The sequence below is a fragment of the Grampus griseus genome, assembly GCF_964374135.1.
Source record: "Grampus griseus genome assembly, chromosome: 2".
Taxonomy (NCBI): domain Eukaryota; kingdom Metazoa; phylum Chordata; class Mammalia; order Artiodactyla; family Delphinidae; genus Grampus; species Grampus griseus.
In genome coordinates, this window is record NC_139018.1 from 77,446,568 (window position 1) to 77,463,943 (window position 17,376).

General features: G+C 42.7%; 1 protein-coding gene across 4 annotated transcripts in view; it reads right to left on the reverse strand.

The window, feature by feature from the left end:
• RYR3 (ryanodine receptor 3) overlaps positions 1-17,376 on the reverse strand; it is a 551,722-nt gene that overhangs the window by 306,019 nt on the left and 228,327 nt on the right. For all 4 annotated transcript variants that reach the window (XM_082647182.1, XM_082647181.1, XM_082647183.1 and 1 more), the window contains exon 4: positions 1,565-1,639. In XM_082647182.1, the coding sequence (XP_082503308.1) occupies positions 1,565-1,639 (75 nt within the window). The remainder of the gene's footprint in view (positions 1-1,564; positions 1,640-17,376) is intronic.

Below are 17,376 nucleotides of genomic sequence, written 5' to 3' on the forward strand. Positions count from 1 at the left end.
TTTATTGACAGGCACAGTGGGTGGTCTTAGAATTAGACTGGGAGGCGGATATGCACTTGGCACAAACTTGCTGAGTTATACTTCTAGTTCACTGCAACAGGAAAATGGAGAATCACTGTATTATACAGTCATCTTCACAGGCTGCATGCTCAATGCTGCTCCTAAAAGGAACTGGCCAGGATAGAGTTCATGTTAACCATGAGTGGTATTTCTTGGGAGTGAGGGGCAACCAACCTAAGGATGAATAATGTAAACCTTCCTCTCTCTAGCACAATGCTAGCCTGAGTTTTCAAAGCCAGAAGTGTGCTTTTTGAGCTTTTGTTTATTCTATTTAGGTAGAAAAAGAGAGGTATTAGGGTTTTATTTACCCTATGGATAAGGACCAGATGCTTAAAGATGAATGATCACCTCTCAATTCTAGAGAGTGTCAGGGTGCAAAAGTTTCCCCACTCTCTGTCCCCATCTCCTGCTCAGATAACCTTCGATTTGGTCACTTTTGTTATTTCTCCTTTGGCACGAGGGATTATCACAGACGAATGTTCAGGCTGAAAAGGTCAACTTCTTACCAGTGCTCAGGAAAAAAAAAAATGCTGCAATAAATAAATCATTTAAGAGGCAGCTGCTGCTCTCGCTGCCAATTTGATAGTTCAAGCTTTGAGACAAACTTTGCAGCTGCTGCAGGTATGAAATGTGTGAAAATAAAGTCTTGAATTCATGTCACAGTTTTCCACTAGGGCTAGAGAAAGAAATCTTCCTTATACTGATAGCGAGGGAGAATGAAACATGTAGGAACTGGGGGTAAAGGTTATTAGAGTTGGTACATATTATACTTGATCGAGATCATGATATTCCTCTTAACACTCCCTGCAAAAGAACTGCAGTATCTGTGTTTAACAAATTATATTTATTTAAAACTTGAAAAATTTTTCAAGTTACAGTGAGTAATCGCCATTTCAGTTAATTCTGGTTCTAGATCCCTGAATAGATCAAAGCCTGACCTGCTTCCTGTGACTGCTTTGCTCATTGTCTGTCTCCCACCTCTGGATTAACATAATACCTTCAAATTCTTCCAGTACTAAAGGCACCAGATACCATCCTATTTCCTTTCGCTAGTAAAAGAGGAGAAATTTCACAAAAAATCCATTTGATTGCTTTTTCTCCTACACTGGTTATGCTCGTATACGTCATATGTGCAAGTCATCAGGTATTCCACGGTTTATTTGATCATCCATTCAACAGATATTTACTGAGCATCTAGTATATCCAGGCACTGCACTCGGTCCAGGTAGGTTTAGTTAAATAAATTTAAAACAAGACACGGTCCTTCTCTGGAGTGGGGAGGAAGGTGGTCAGACATTAAACAAACACAAATATATAAGTGCTCAGTGAGGTAAGTTCCAGGAAGGAAACGCTAAGACAGTAACGTGCTATAGTTACTTCCATTTCAAATGATTCCCGCTGATTACTTAACCTGATCTAGACACTTGCTGGTTTCCTGCCCTTTCTTCCCTCCTCATCTTTCCCCTCCTCCTTGAATGGTGAAAGCGGATCCAGAGATGCTTACCATTCCGCTGAAGGAGTGCCGCAGGAGAATCGCGTGGCCGTACAGCAGGGTCCTGTGGCCACCCCCTTGTGCAGCCTGTGGGGAAGGAGGGCAAGAAATGTCAGCACCGGCCAGGCACGGCCTCTCTGATGGCAAAGCAGCACAAGAATTCTTGGAAGACAGACTACAAAGAAAAGACCCATGGAGAAGCTCCCAAGGAATTCATTCTAGAAGCGAGTGGCCAGCCTACAGGCGGGGGGTGGGGGCGGGGCGGAGGGGGGCGGGGCGGAGACTGGTGACCACAGCCATGCAACATCCCTGGGAGAGCATGTGTGGGGCTTCTTCTTGAAAACAGCCCCTGCCTGGGATCAGCGGAAACCCAGAGCCGTTCTACTAGAGAAGCACGTAAATTAGATCGTTACTGCTTACCTTCCTTTGAAACTTCTCAGAAGCGTTCAGAGTGAGAGAGAGAAACACATGTGATGTAACTACAGCCTAGCGACAAAAAGGCAGCTTGGGGGCAGGCATATGGTCACAGTCTGTGCCTTGTGGTCTTTCCTCTTCAAGGCACTTTTGCCTCCTGCCCACTCACTTAAATGGGTCCTATGTACCCACATTGCAGCAACGAGAGATGGCTCTGAAGTCCAGGGCTCTAAAAGGGCAACCAGTGATGCGAGAATAGATCCTCTAGTTAAGGGTCCGTCTAGGTGCCCTTTCTGTGCCCCACCAGGCAGCTCCACTCTGGCTGTTCACTCAAGGGCAGCCCAAGCAGCGGGAGAGGCCCAAGAGGAAGAGACAGCCCAACGTAAAGCCACCGGTGTCTGCTTCTTACTTTTCCCCTTATCTGATTGGCACCAAGTGATCTGAACTGAATAGCACATGATAGGAGACAAGGCTATTATGTTTCCAGTTATAGGTGAAAAGGTAACATGGAAAACTGAAATCTACAGAAAATTCTAGAATGTTTTGGCATCAACATTTTCAACCTTTTACCCAAATCTCTCCCTGTCGTGTTAACCTGCCCTCAGAGACAAGTCACATTTTTTTGATCACACACCCCTTTTAGGAAGAAATATTTGCGCATAGACCACCATCCCCAAAGGTGGACAAAAAGAGAGTTCAAAGCCTGAGATTAAAATGAATCACAAACAGAAATTCTAACATTTTCCTTCCATATGCCAAGGGCACCTCTTATGCATCATGTATTAGAACTACACAGCAGCAAGCCCAAGGGCTGGTTCGAGGGTCTGCTTCTCTCCTGTGTCGACCCCTCATCAGGGCCACGGGTGATGAAGGGGAAGCTGGTGGTGGAGAGAAGGCAGAGGTCTAGATGGTAAGGCCTGAAGTAATTCTATTTCAACTCTATTTGGATTAACAGAATCACCCTGTCAAAGAGATGATTTTTCATGTCATACAAGGAGCCTAAAGAAAAGGAAAAAGATAAATGTGGTATCATGTTAAAAAAAAAAAAAAAAAAGCCGGTAACTATATATAAATGTGGCTGTGCTTTTTCTCCCACAGCTATAGAGATATTTAAACGCTCTCTACACCTTAATACTACGGAAGGATTAAATGTTCTTCACAATATTTCTGAATTTCTTGAAACCATCTGAACTAACTTTAGTTGCTGTATTTACGAATGTGTCAACAGCTTACATTAAAATCAGTCACACTAAAGAATTTTCATTATCTTGTCAGGCTCACTGACAGTTGTAATATTACAAGTTAATTAATAGCTCACGATGGCTTATGTTGTGGGTTTATGCTCCCAGACTAGTCCTCAGCCTCAAACTGAACTACTCACTAAACTATACTTCCCATTGTTAACCAAGGGTCACACCTTCCTCCAATTCTTCTTTGTTCCTGTCAACTCTGTGAGTAATCGTAGGTAAAGAGTCAGGAGTTGCTGACCCTCAAAGTGGCACTAAGGGTCCTGTGCTATCCTTCTCTGGCAATGCTGGAAACATCTCCTGGCTCTCATGTCCTCAATTATGATGCCAACAGAAAAGCAGAGTGACTTAACTACCCCTCTGGGATTGAAGGGAACGACCCATGCCAACTCTTCCCTCCACTAAGATCTCAGATGCGTGTGCACATCAGCTTGTTAATACACAGGCTGCTGGACCCCACTCCACAGTGTCTGCTTTACTAGGCTCGGGGTGGAACCTGAGAGCTTGCATTTCTAATAAGTTCCAGGGAAAATGACATTGATTATGCTGCCGGTCCAGAAACCACATTTTGAGGACCAGTGCTTTAAGGAATGATGGAGCTTCCGTGCCAGAAAGGTAACAGAGCTTTTTCTGCAGAAGCTTTTTTTTTTGTGGTACGCGGACCTCTCACTGTAGTGGCCTCTCCCATTGTGGAGCACAGGCTCCGGACGCGCAGGCTCAGCGGCCATGGCTCACGGGCCCAGCCGCCCTGCGGCATGTGGGATCTTCCCGGACCGGGGCACAAACCCGCGTCCCCCGCATCGGCAGGCGGACTCTCAACCACCGCACCACCAGGGAAGCCCTCTGCAGAAGCTTTGATAATCGCCATCCTGGTGAGAGCTATCATTGGCACACACCATGCCGCAGGTGCTTTACATCCATCATAGTTCATCCTCCTAACTTTTCAAGGTAGGAATCATTTCATCCACTTGGAACGTGAGGAATTTGAAACTCAGAGAGGAAAGGATCTTGCCACAAGTCACACAGCTGGATGTGGTGATGATGGTGGTGGGAACTGAACTCAGAGTTAATTCCCAAACCTGACTCATTTCACTGTACTTTTTACAATATATTCATTTGCCTACTGTGTACAAAACCAGGGTACACAGCACCAGGAAGAATAGGATAGAAAGATACTTCCTCAGCTCCTTAATGAAGGTAAATTGATACAGTTGGAATTAAATGAGCTCTAACCACATGGCAGGCACATAACTACACTAAGTGCTGTACGGGAATCATCTCATTCTATCTCTTAATTAGTGCTGCGAAGTAACCATGGAATTACCTCCATTTTATGGAAGCGCCAACTGAGGCTGCAAGAAGTAAAGTAAGTTGCTCAAAGTCATACAGGTTCCAAGGGCAAAGCTGGGATTTAACAAAGACAAGGGATTTAACCATATCCTCTATTGTCTCCCTCTTTGTATCTGGCAGGAGACAAGGCTTGTGTATAAAAAACCATGTTACAAATAGAAATGACATCCCTGTTCAAAGAGGTGAAGACACACAGCATTGGAATAGACCAGGAGGGTAACGAGGGTGTTAAGGAATTGCTTTATCAAAAAGGTAGACAGTAACATTCTAGTAGGACTGTTGATGTGTAATGATAATTTTAAAAAAAAGAGGAACCCATATAGGCAAAGCTCTGGAGGTGGGAGTATGAAGTACACGTGGGGACTGGTGGACGATTCACTGGTTAGCGTTGGGTTTGATGAAAGGGAACAGCTGGAAATGAGTTAGGACGCAGGCACAGGCCTGTCAGATTAGGGAGGGCCACACCTGACCGTTCCACAGCTAATGGGACACTGGTAGAGGTTGTTTTTTTTTTTAATCATGTAAATGTTTTGTTTTCTTTTTCTTTCTTTCTTTTTTTTAACATCTTTATTGGAGTATAATTGCTTTACAATGGTGTGTTAGTTTCTGCTTTATAACAAAGTGAATCAGCTATACATACACATATATCCCCATATCTCCTCCCTCTTGCGTCTCCCTCCCTCCCACCCTCCCTATCCCACCCCTCCAGGCGGTCACAAAGCACCCAGCCGATCTCCCTGTGCTATGTGGAGAATGTCACAATCAAAACTGTCCCTTAGGAAGGTAACCCTGACTACAGAATGGTAAAAGAACTGAAGGCATCAAACCCTAAGGACAGAAAAGATCATTCTCTCATTCAGTTTCCAGGACAACCTCAGGAGAGGAGGTAGACCAAAAATCTTGGTGTCATCCTTTACTCCATCCTCCCTCTCTCACTCCACAGTCCATCCAAAGCACCTTCGGTGCCACCTTCAAAATGTATTCTCTATCCGACTATTCAGTGTCCCACTGCTACCAGTCTGGTCCAACCTATTGGCCTGTCTCACCCTGACTATAACACCTCCTAACTGTGCTCCCTGCTGCACCCGCCCCGTTTACAGTCTGAGCTAACACAGCAGTCAGAGCCATCTGTTTAAGACTGTCAATCACCTCACGTTATTTGTCTTGCTCAGAACCCTCCCAATGGCTTCCTTTCACACTTAGAAATATGGACGTCCTCACCATGGCTTCTAAGGCCCTGCATCAGGAATTGGCAAATTTTCCCTATAAAAGACCAGACAGTAAAGAATTGGGGCTTTGCAGGACACATATGTCATGTAGTCTTCTTTTTTAAACAACTTTTTCAAAAATTAAAAGCCATTTTTACCTAGAGGGCTGTACATACACAAGCATAGGCTGGATTTGGCCTGCTGTTGCGATCCCTGCCCTACTCGATCTGGTTCCCTCCACCTATCTGACCTCATCACCTGCCAGCAGGAGGGTCTCCACCACTCCCTCTGCTCCAGCCCCATGGCCCTGCCTCTATTCTTCAGACAAGCAATCTCCTACTACAGGGACTTTGCACATATGCTTCCCTCTGCCCGGAATGCTCTTCCTTCAATATTCTCATGGCTCATTTCCATCCTTATTCATCTCTGTGTTCAGATATCTTATTAGAGAAGTCTTCTCTGATCATCTCTTCTAAAAGAACAATCCCCCTTACTTGATCACATTTTTCCTGCTTTATTATTTCTCATGGCATTTATTAGCTGATATATTGTTTTTGACATGTATCTCCCCTCCCTCCCTCCCCCTAGGACATAAGCTCCATGAGTCTTTGATGTGTTCTCTGCCACATCAACATCACTTTTACCAGGGCCTGACAAACACGAGGCACTCATTTTCATATTTCATCTTCCTATTTCCCGAACAAATGAATAATAATTGGATGAGACAGTCCTTTTGTCTGCCTTATACAAATGGAAAAAGAGAAGCTTTCCTATGGTCAGCTTGTAAGCAGCGAGCTTGGATTTCAACTTGGGTCTAACGACAGATGCTACCAACTCTTTTCACTATTTGATGCTGATTCTAGATAACATTCCAGGAGGTGATATGCTACATAGAAGACTTCACGGGTCTGTTCCCAAGCGGGATCCAGACCTCAAGACGGTAAGACTTTATTGGGATGGCAGTCCTGTCCCTGCTGGGAGTGACCTTGGCTATCATCATTGGCAGAATGAGAATAGATGGTACCACCTCATGGGATGGGAGTGCAGCAGGGGGTGAAGCCAGCAAAAGCACCCTGATGCCACGTCCTGAGGAAAAATGTTCCACTAGATCATTAATTCAATCATCTCGTCTGTAATTTCAAAAGTGATTCTGTCACTGACATTTCTTTAGGAGGTTCCCAGAGGACACTGTCACCCAGTAAGATAATCCCAATATGGCAACAAAGGAGAGGGGAACTCTGCTTCTCTCCAGCCATACATAAATGTTTCAAGACTGTCAGATCTCTAAGCCACCTCTTTTATAATCTGGAACCCCAGATTCTACTTTGGGGGTCCCAGGATCTGGAAAGACTCCTTGTGGATCTAACATAAGCTGTGAAAGCTTGGGGGGCTACCTTCCTGGAGGGCTTGCAGGGCACGACATCACTTCCTGGGTGTGGATGTGTGTACTTTCATTTTCTTTTCCTCCCCCACTCCCCTTCCTTCCACTTTTTCAGGCTATCAGAGAAAGAAAGGAGCCTTGCTAGAAGGTCACAGAGCAATGTTTCCTCCAACACGCTGGAGACCCTTTACATCGCCCAGGAGGTTTCCTTTGACACAAGCGACAACTAATAACAATGATGCCATACAGGTAAAAAAACAGTAACACTTAATAGCAGAAGCAAAAACAAGTAACCTAGTATTTTCAGTTAGAAAACGTAACAGAAGTTTCTATTCATAATTGCTACAAGATATTAAAAATTTTAGGAATTTACCTAAATGTTGAGCTAAACCTTCAAAATGAAACCACAAACTTTTGCTCTATAAAACAAAATTTGATTTGGTGAAATGGAAATGTGTACTTTGTTACAGAATGAAAATACTAGTATTTGTTAATGCTTATTCTCCTAAATTTAACTTACAGACTTAATGTACTTTTAATGAAAATTCCAGTAGGGTATTTAGGCATTCAACAAGATCACTCTACAGTTAATCTGCAAGCATAAACATTAAGAAATTTATTCTGAAAAGGAACCAAGTTTCAGAAAATGTTACAAAGCAAAATTCATTCATTCATTCTGGTAATGGTTCAAAAGAAGAACGTAGCACAATACAGACAGCCCATAAACAAATCTGAAATGCAGCATATGATAAAGCAGATTCTTAGTACAGTGCGGGGAAGGCAGGATTATTAAGCAAATGTCCCTTTGTTTGATACGTGGAGAGCAAAATAGAAAAGTATTCCGTAAGATCTACAGGAAATATAAAAGATAGATTATGGATGGGTAACAGAGTTAAATAATTTATTTTAAAATTAAACTCTAAGACAACTAGCATGTAATAAATAGTCCACATTCTTTTACAGAGCTAATACTTATCTATGCTCTGAAGCAACAGATAAATTCAAAGGAAATAAAAAGACAGGATTTTCCCAAGATTTCTCAACTTCAGAACAATGGAAACGTCGACATTTAATAGACTACAGGAATTCTTTGTATCACTTTGACAAAAGGATTAACATCTCATTGAAATGTAAGAAAAAATCATCAAATAAAGAAATGGGCAAAGGATATGAATAAATGATTCATATCAGGAATAACATTAAAACATATGGCAGAGATTTTATCTCTTCTAGTAATGAAAGGAATGACAAAGCAACTTTGATGTATCATTTTTCATCAACTAAATTTTCAAAAATGGGGAAAAAGCCTTAATGTCATCAGCGTCGCCATTTAGCTGGTGCTACCCTGTAAGGTGGCACTGAATACAACGCTTTTGAAAAGCAAGATGGTAGTATATAAAAAGAGCCATAAAGAAGTCAGTAAACTTTGCTGTAGTAATCCTACTTCTCGGAGTAATTCAAAAAAAGCAAAACGTTTGCACACTGTTGTGAAAAGAGCATCATAATGGGGCAAACAAAGAACCCAGAAAGGACTTGACTATCCAAAAGAAAAATATTGTCTAGTAAAACACGGGGCTTCCTCAGGATGTTCTACCCTGCAACCATGAAAGGAGACAATTTACAGAGGCTACTGGAAACACAGAAAATGGTTATGATAGACCATTGTGAAAATGGCAGAATGCAAAATGCCTTCTACTATTTTATATATATATATATATATATATATATATATATATATATATATGAAAGAATGATAAGGAAACTTATAAAAATGAAATAGCCATTTGGGTGGTTGCAGAACCAAGGGACTTTCCTTTTCCAAATTTTTCTTTAGCACTACTACCACGTGACCATTTCAGTAAAACGTCCGTGTGCCTGGGATGCAACACCGTGCTGCATGTGTTTAAAACAATGTAGGGCTACAAAAGTGTTCTGTCTCTTCGTTAAAACTTCAGTTGCTCGAGGTGTGATTTATTTGCCAGAATCCTCTGTAAATGACTTCACCTGTCTGAAAGGTGGCTGGCAAGGCATACCTAGCATGCTTGCAGTTAGGCAGTGATTCCAGAGTCTAGCCCTACCCTGGTGTTGGATAGAAAGCCCAGAGAGGCAGCCTTTATCCAAGACACCTCTGTCCTCCCCTGAGTTCCCTCAAGCCTACCCCAGACTCCATAGGGAAAAGCTCTTGCCCAGGGAGTCACTCTCACTTGGATCTCAAACATCCTGGCTCTTCTGACAGCCCTTAGTGGATCCTTCACCTTGGATCCCACCCTTGTCCCTAGAGACATGGTTTCTACACTACTCCGTGCTTCCCAAGGCTGCCCCCACCAGCCATCAGATTCCAGGTCTACCTTCCCCAACTGCTACAAGCCATCACAACCATCTGGCCAAATTCCCAAGACCCCACTCAAGCACCCCACTGTTCTAGGAGGGGTTGACAGATAGAACCGCATAATCAGTGGGACAGATGGGACTCCCCAGCTCAAATGGCACGACTGCTGGGGCACTTTCCAACCAGGTCTTGGATTGGAAATTCCTGGAAACAGAGACAATTTTCCCTCTTTAATGACAGTTAAAGTAGCATACTGGAATTTACAAAGTCCAGGGGTGGGAAGGCACATGTACAGATTAGTAAGACCGGTGATTTGGAGTCAGAGTCAGGGAATATGACAATAACAATTCCATAAGCGCTTTCTAGCCATCCTAACTCCCTCACTATGTGTGAAATCCTGAAAAACCCAATACAGGAAACTATACTCTTTTCTTCACCACCTTCTCTGGATCAGATATCCTACTCTTCAGCTAGGTAATTGCCAAGTCCAGCTTTTGGTTCCCCACTTTGGGATATAAAGACACTCTAAGAAGTCTAAGGTATCATTCTTACAATTTGACACCTTGATTTTTCACTTATAAAAGGAGGATTAATATGGATCTAAAACTCTTAGTCAAAGATTTCTGAGCCATTGGCTGTACAGAAAGCAACAGTAGCAGGATGGAGTCCCCTAATGAGGTTTCCTCTATAAGAAACACTTCAAGTGAGTCTGGGCCAACTCGACCACAACAGTGCAGGCCCTTAAGGTAAACACACACGAAAGGAGGACACATTCTTAGCATCCTTCATGGGCCTCTTGGGATACTGTTAAAAACTGAAGTCATGAAATAGAATTTTAATGAAGTTCAGAAAAGAGGAGGAAGTGCAGCGTCTGATAGCCCACTTCCCCACGTTCAGTGATCATGACAGTCTGCCCAGTTGCCCTACTGACAAGACAGACCCACGATTCACAAGCTGCAGGCACAGTACAACCCCAAAGAGAAAAGGTTAAAGCTGGTCTGCAGAGGGCCTATGGCAGAACTTGACCTCCCAGCAAGGTCAGCAGCGTGACCGTGACTCAAGGAGCCTGACCTCCCATGCCCTCAGTACTGCTCGCTCACCATCACTGCATATCCCAGGGCCCAAGAACAGAGTGATCAAAAAGCTGTGCACAAAGGCAGGCTAGTCTCTTTTCTTACTTTCACTTCTTAAATAGAGAAAACACAGGCAAAACGCAAGCAATCCATCCCCCAGCCATCGAGCACGGAATGCCAAATTTACCATTTCCATAGTTTATCATTCATTGAATTCAGCCAACCCAACCTCCTGGAAGCACCTAGAATTCTCCTTCCTGGGTGAGAACATTTTGGCAATCTCATTTTTGTTCAAGTCATTAATTTCATAGCCACATGGAAGTAGTTCAGGACAAAAGGATGAAAGGCCAGAGCCTTACGTGAGAAAATGTAAGCTCTGGGTCATGAGCCTTATCTGTAACAAGAACCTGCACTGCAAGGAGGTATTTTCTTCCAGGAAAGTGCCTACACGGATTCTCTTTTGCACAGATGTGGCCGAAGGGGTGAGGAAAATCAGAGAGATGGCTCAGATGACTTAGGGATCGCAGAGGAGCTGTTATTATGACCCCGAGTTCATTACTTCCTGTGAGCACTTCAAGTCATGAGAAGGAAGAGCCTGTGGATGGTGCGGATTTGAGCCCTGAATGCACGACTAAAGGCAGCTGAGGAATCTCCTGCTTTTCAAGTCTTTAAAAATAAAGGTCTCGGCTCTTCGAGAATGGTGGACATATGCAACCATGTTCCCATCCCAACCCACGATGTTTGGGGAACAAATTAAATGACTTTTGGAGGTTCCCACTCGGGCTGGGATTTTACAAATGTTGATTCTGAAACAGGAGGATAAGCATTCTCCATTGAGGGCAAAAATGGTGGCCATTGGGACACCTCCAAATTGAGCACGGGGTCATTCTAGTTGCACCTGTGCTTCTCTTTGCAGGTAGACACCACAGGGAAACCAGACAGCCAGGATGGCAGCTCGAACATATTTCCTATTATGGTATCTTTTAAAGGAGCAAATTGACAGGAGATATTTGTCAGGGTATTAAAGACATTTAGATTGATGACCTTTGAAAGAGGTGAAGCAATTATTTTCTTCTCTGAATTAGATTTCCCCCTTTCTCCTATAGCTGACTAACAAATTTCTAAGAATCTGACATTGCCAAGTTCATTCTCTAAATAAAAGGACCCTGTCAGCCAGATTTGTTTTCCAGGCACTGCTCTAGTTTTTATTTGAACCATACATCCTCATCATTCATCAGGCCTCTGATGGGATGGTGGACCAGTGGCCACATAGGGTCAAGACTAAGAACTCTGCTCAACCATTTCCTTTCACCCAAGGCATCGTACAACAAATATTTCCTACAAACAGTTTAACATCTAACAGGTCAGATTACCTGGACATGAAAAATCAAACACTGTCTTTATCTACTATGTCTCTAGGAAAAAAAAAAATCACCATTCATCCTGGGAATTAACAAAATAGGCGTTAAGTTTTTATCATAAAACCACTATTGAGTCCGACTGTTTGCAAACACCTCTACTCATGTGGGCTATAAGGAAGAAAATGAACTCAAATATATCTTGTTGTTTGATCTCTCTCTCTCTCCTGCACTCTTTAACCCATTATTTTTCTCTCCTGGATGTCCTTTATCAACACAACTTCTGTTTCCTTCATCCCTCTAACCCCCTTGCACTGTTCCCAATTATGATCTTGCTGGATAGAGATAAATTCATCCTGTTTTCTCTACATCCACAAAATAAGCCTAGGGTCAAGTTTACATTTCCAAGCAAAACAAACAAACAAAAGCCTGACCTTTCCTTGAAGTATATGAAGTGGCCTTAGGTGGAGAAGCTGATTCTCAAAGAGTTCTGTGTAGGTGTGGGCCTGTGGATGAATAGAAGAGGTGCTCTTCGTACTTCCTATGTGTCCGTGGACCATACACTGCTCGGAGGGCAGTGGAAATGGTTCTCCTGAACCTCTCATGGGTTGATTATACAGAAGTGCTCCTCAATCCCAGCTATCCCTGAGAATCATTGGTAGAGCTTTCAAAATGAAAACAAAGTGAGGAAAAAAAAAAACTACAGCCCTAAAGGCAGGGCCATTTGCCTAAGACTCTTATTTGGTAGGTCTCTGGTGAGTCCCGGGATCCTAGGTAATTCTAACGAACAGCCTAGCTTGAGAGCCACCACCCTTCCAGGACTTCCCCAGCCACACTGGACCCTTCATCTGAGTAACTGGTATGATGCTTACAGTCAGCAAGTATCGGGTTGGCCAAAAAGTTCGTTCAGGTTTTTCCGTAAGATGGGACGAAGAACCCGAACGAACTTTTTGGCCAGCCCCATATTTCCCCATTCTCAGAAGCATCATTCTGGACCAGTGGCTGATTTTCCTTTTAGCATTTCTCCAGAATCCTGCGAAAGCAAAGAATAAACATGGTTGTTCCCCCTTGCCCTTGATAGCTCTAGGACTAGTGTTCAACTATAACTCTCTGTCTCTTAGCTCTACTGCCATGTATGTGACAGGTGGAAAGACACAAATTTCTGCCGTAAAACCTGTGTGGTGAGGGCTCTAGACAATTCAAACTTGGTAGGAAAAGAGTTCCAGGCCCACTACAATGACCTCTAGATCTCTACACCCATCTTCTTGGTGTCCAAGGCCAGCTAGACCCTTCCTGTTCTGTGTCACCTGCAATCTGGCCTTCCCTCTCCCACCAATCTGGACTTCATAAGGCCTGGGAAGAGATGAAGTTGAGGGCAAAAAGCAGAACAGATTAGGGGGGAGGAACTTTTACTTTTCATCTCTCACTACTTGGTCACCCCCTCCCCAATCAGTCATTTCCAGTCTTCTGTTCTCACTCTGGTTGCTGTGTCCCCAGCCATTAAGAGTGCCCTTCTGCATTCTCACTTATAACATTCTACTTTTTTTCCTTGCATCTGTAAGGTCTCTTAGAGTTGTTCTGAATCATCTAACACTTGGGCAGTGCTATTCACATAGCTGCTTTCAAAAGCCTAGCTTAAATCTAAGTGTTCTTGCTACCAACTAGTTCTTCTGTCAAAGAGAAAAACTTCAGGGTTTTTTTTTTTAAAAAAAATGTCTTCTCTGCTGATCTGTGAATGGAAGCCAGGACTTGGGTAGAGGAAGCACTATCTGATCTATTTTCTCGCCATTGTGCAGGGAGTAAATTCATCACACTGACATTGAGAGGATAACCAACTGGGACTGACAGTAACACCAACTAGAGCTGCAAGAAACCACAGCAAATCTTTGGGGGCAAGGGAAGAAAGGCACATTAAAATGGCCCCTGCTATCAATGAGAGGAGGAGGAGAGTGGCTGGCTCAGAAACACCAAGTATGGGTTACAATTTGAAAACACTTACGCCAACATAAGCAAAACTAAATCTCAGTTGTGCCCATGTTTGCCTCCTTCAATGGCTGGAGAAAAATCAATCAATCATTTCCCAGTGGGGTTGTGATGTGATGGTTAATATAATACAATGTGATGATCTGGTACAGAAAAGAACACTGCAAACAATGAATTAGCTGAAAAAGAAATAAAGAAAATGATCCCATCTACAATAACATCAAAAAAATAAAACCCTTAGGAATAAATTTAGCCAAGGAGGTAAAAGATTTTTACAGTGAAAAATACAAGACATTGATGAAAGTGAAAAAGACACAAATAAACGGAAAGATGTCCTGTGTTCGTGAATTAGAAGAATTAATATTGTTGAAATGTCCATACTACCCGAAGCCATCCATAGATTCAATACATTCCCAATCAAGATTCCAATGGCATTTTTCATAGACATAGAAAAAACAATATTGAAATTTGTATGGAACCAAACTGTATTACAAAGATACAATAATCATACCTTTATGGTACTGGCATAAAAAAACAGACACATAGGCCAATGGAACAGAATTAAGAGCCCAGAAGTAAACTCATGCATATATCATCAACTAATACTTGACAAGGGAGCCAAGAATACTCTGTGGAGAAAAGACAGTCTTCTCAATAACTGGTTCTGGGAAAACTGGATATTCACTTGTAAAAGAATGATCTTACACCACTCTAAAATTAACTCAAAATGGATTAAAAACTTGACCGTATGACCTGAAACCATAAAACTCCTGGTAAGAAATGTAGAGGAAAAAACTCCTCGACATACATCTTGGCAATGATTGTTTGGATATGACACCCAAAGCAAATGCAACAAAATTAAAAATAAACAAGTGGGGCTACATCAAACATAAAAACTTCTGCACAGCAAAGCAAACAATCAACAAAATGGAAATGGAAGAAAATATTTGAAAGTCATATATCTGATAAGAGGTTAACATCCAAAATACATGAAGAACTCAGACAACTCAAGAGCAAAAAACTCCAAATAATTCAATTAAAAAATGGGCAAAGGATGTGAAGTGACATTTTTCCAAAGAAGACACACAAAGGCCAAGTATATGAAAAGGCGCTCAACATCAGTACTCATTAAGGAAATGATATATCACCTCGTGCTTGTTAGAATGGTTATTATCAAAAAGACAAGAGATAGCAAGTGTTGGCAAGGGTGCAGAGAAAAGAGAACCCTCATGCACAGCTGGTGGGAATGTAAATTAGTGTAGCCACAGTGGAAAACTGCATGGAGGTTCCTCAAAAAATTTAAAGTAGAACTGCCATATGATCCAACAATTCCACTACTGGGTATTTATCTGAAGGAAATGAAATGACTATGTCAAAAAGATGTCTACACCCTCCATGTTCAGTGCAGCATCATCTACAATAGTGAAGATATGGAAGCAACCTAAGTGTCCATCAACAGATGAATGGGTAAAGAAAATGTGGTACAATGGAAGACTATTCAGTCATAAAAAGAAGGAAACCCTGCCAGTTGCAACAACATCGATGGACCTTGAGGGCATTATGCTAAGTGAAATAAGTCAGACGAATACTGTATAATCTACTTATATGTGGACTCTAAAAAAACCCAAACTCAGGGGCTTCCCTGGTGGCACAGTGGTTGAGAGTCCGCCTGCCGATGCAGGGGACACGGGTTCGTGCCCCGGTCCGGGAGGATCCCACATGCCGCGGAGCAGCTGGGCCCGTGAGCCATGGCCGCTGAGCCTGCGCATCTGGAGCCTGTGCTCCACAACGGGAGAGGCCACGACAGTGAGAGGCCCGCGTACCGCGAAAAAAAAAAAAAAACCAACCCAAACTAATAGAAAATGATATCAGATTTGTGGTTACCAAGGCAAGGAATGGGCAGTAGAGGAATTGGGTGAAGGTGGTTAAAAGTACAAACTTCACTTATAAGATAAATATGCCCTGGGGATATCATGTACAACATGATGACCTTAGGTAACACTACCGTATGGTATGTTTGAAAGTTGCTACAAGGGTAAATTCACAAGGAAAAACAATGTTTTGTAATTATGTATATGAGGTGATGGATATCACCTAAACTTATCACGGTAATCATTTTACAATGTGTGTATGCCAACTTGTTGTGCTGTAGACCAGTGTTGTATACCAATTATATCGCAATTAAACAACAACAAAAAGAATACTGCGATTGATTTCTGCTCTTTATACTCGGAGCGATCACTGCTGACTGTGAATGATCTTCAGAAACCTGAAGAAGTAAATATGTTATCTAAAGAGTCTGCTGGGAGAGGGAAAGTCAGAGGACCAGACAGACTGTCTTGAACCAGAGCAGCTAAAAAAATTCCTGGTAACTTATCACTGTCTAGTGATTAATCTGCATCTATAGCTGTTCACAGTAGCCGAGACTGCATTCTTGAGAGAGCCCGGGACTACCACAGTCCTATTGTTTCTCCCACTGACATTGACTGAAATCAGCATAGCTAATAGAGCATGGATTTGTATACCCCTGTTGCCCTACACACCAAAGTGGCTGCCCAGAGGGAACAATGAACTGGGAAATAGCAGTTGCTCATTCTCTTGGCGACCCAGGTCAATCGCCTGGGGTCAGAGAAGTGTGGCTCCTGCAGCTCAGACCTCTCCCAGGCCCTTAGCATCACCGGGGGCTGAGGCCTGCCTGGGTGCAATATGGGAGTAGAAGAGGAAGTTGAATCCACCACAAAGTTTACAACCCTGAGCGGAGCAAGAGGTTCTGAAATGCTAGCATCTTGCTAAATATACACCCTCCATTTTCCCCATTACTGGAAATCTCTGGATGAAATTGGTATAGAAACATGTTATTGGACCCTGTTAAAGGCTGAGAAAAAGAATGTGAATTTGAGATATTGTATTACATCAGGTCATTTTTTCCAAAATCTGTGTAAATCCTAAAATTGGATCAGAGTTTGCCAACAGTCCCTTTAGCAAGCTGATGTGGGAAAATCCCCATGAGGGCAGGAGATAAGGTAAAGTTGCCATGGTTGTAACATGGGGAAACAGTCCTACAAACTATTGGGGCAAAATGCCAGGTCCTCTGGCCCCTGGAGCTGTGTCCTGAACTGAACACACAACGTACTGCGTTAACTTAGAGAATCAGCACCATGGATAGCACTCTCTGATTGCCCGACTAAAGGTGTCTCAAGAATTACAATTCAGTTACTGGTATCCACTCATAAGATAAAATCTAGAGATTTTTGTACTCCAGCAGTAATTCTGAAGATTTCTAATACCAAGTCATAAACTTCAGAAAAGGGACAACTATTAAAAGATATACACATAGCTAAAAAAAAGGGATGAATTCAACTTACCTTTCTAATACCTCACAAAAGACATGCAAACAGGTGTTTTCAGGAGTGGTCATGAGTTTCCATCACTGGGCCCAGCACCAACCAGAGAGCAGGACTCAGGGGAGTCAGGAAGAGGA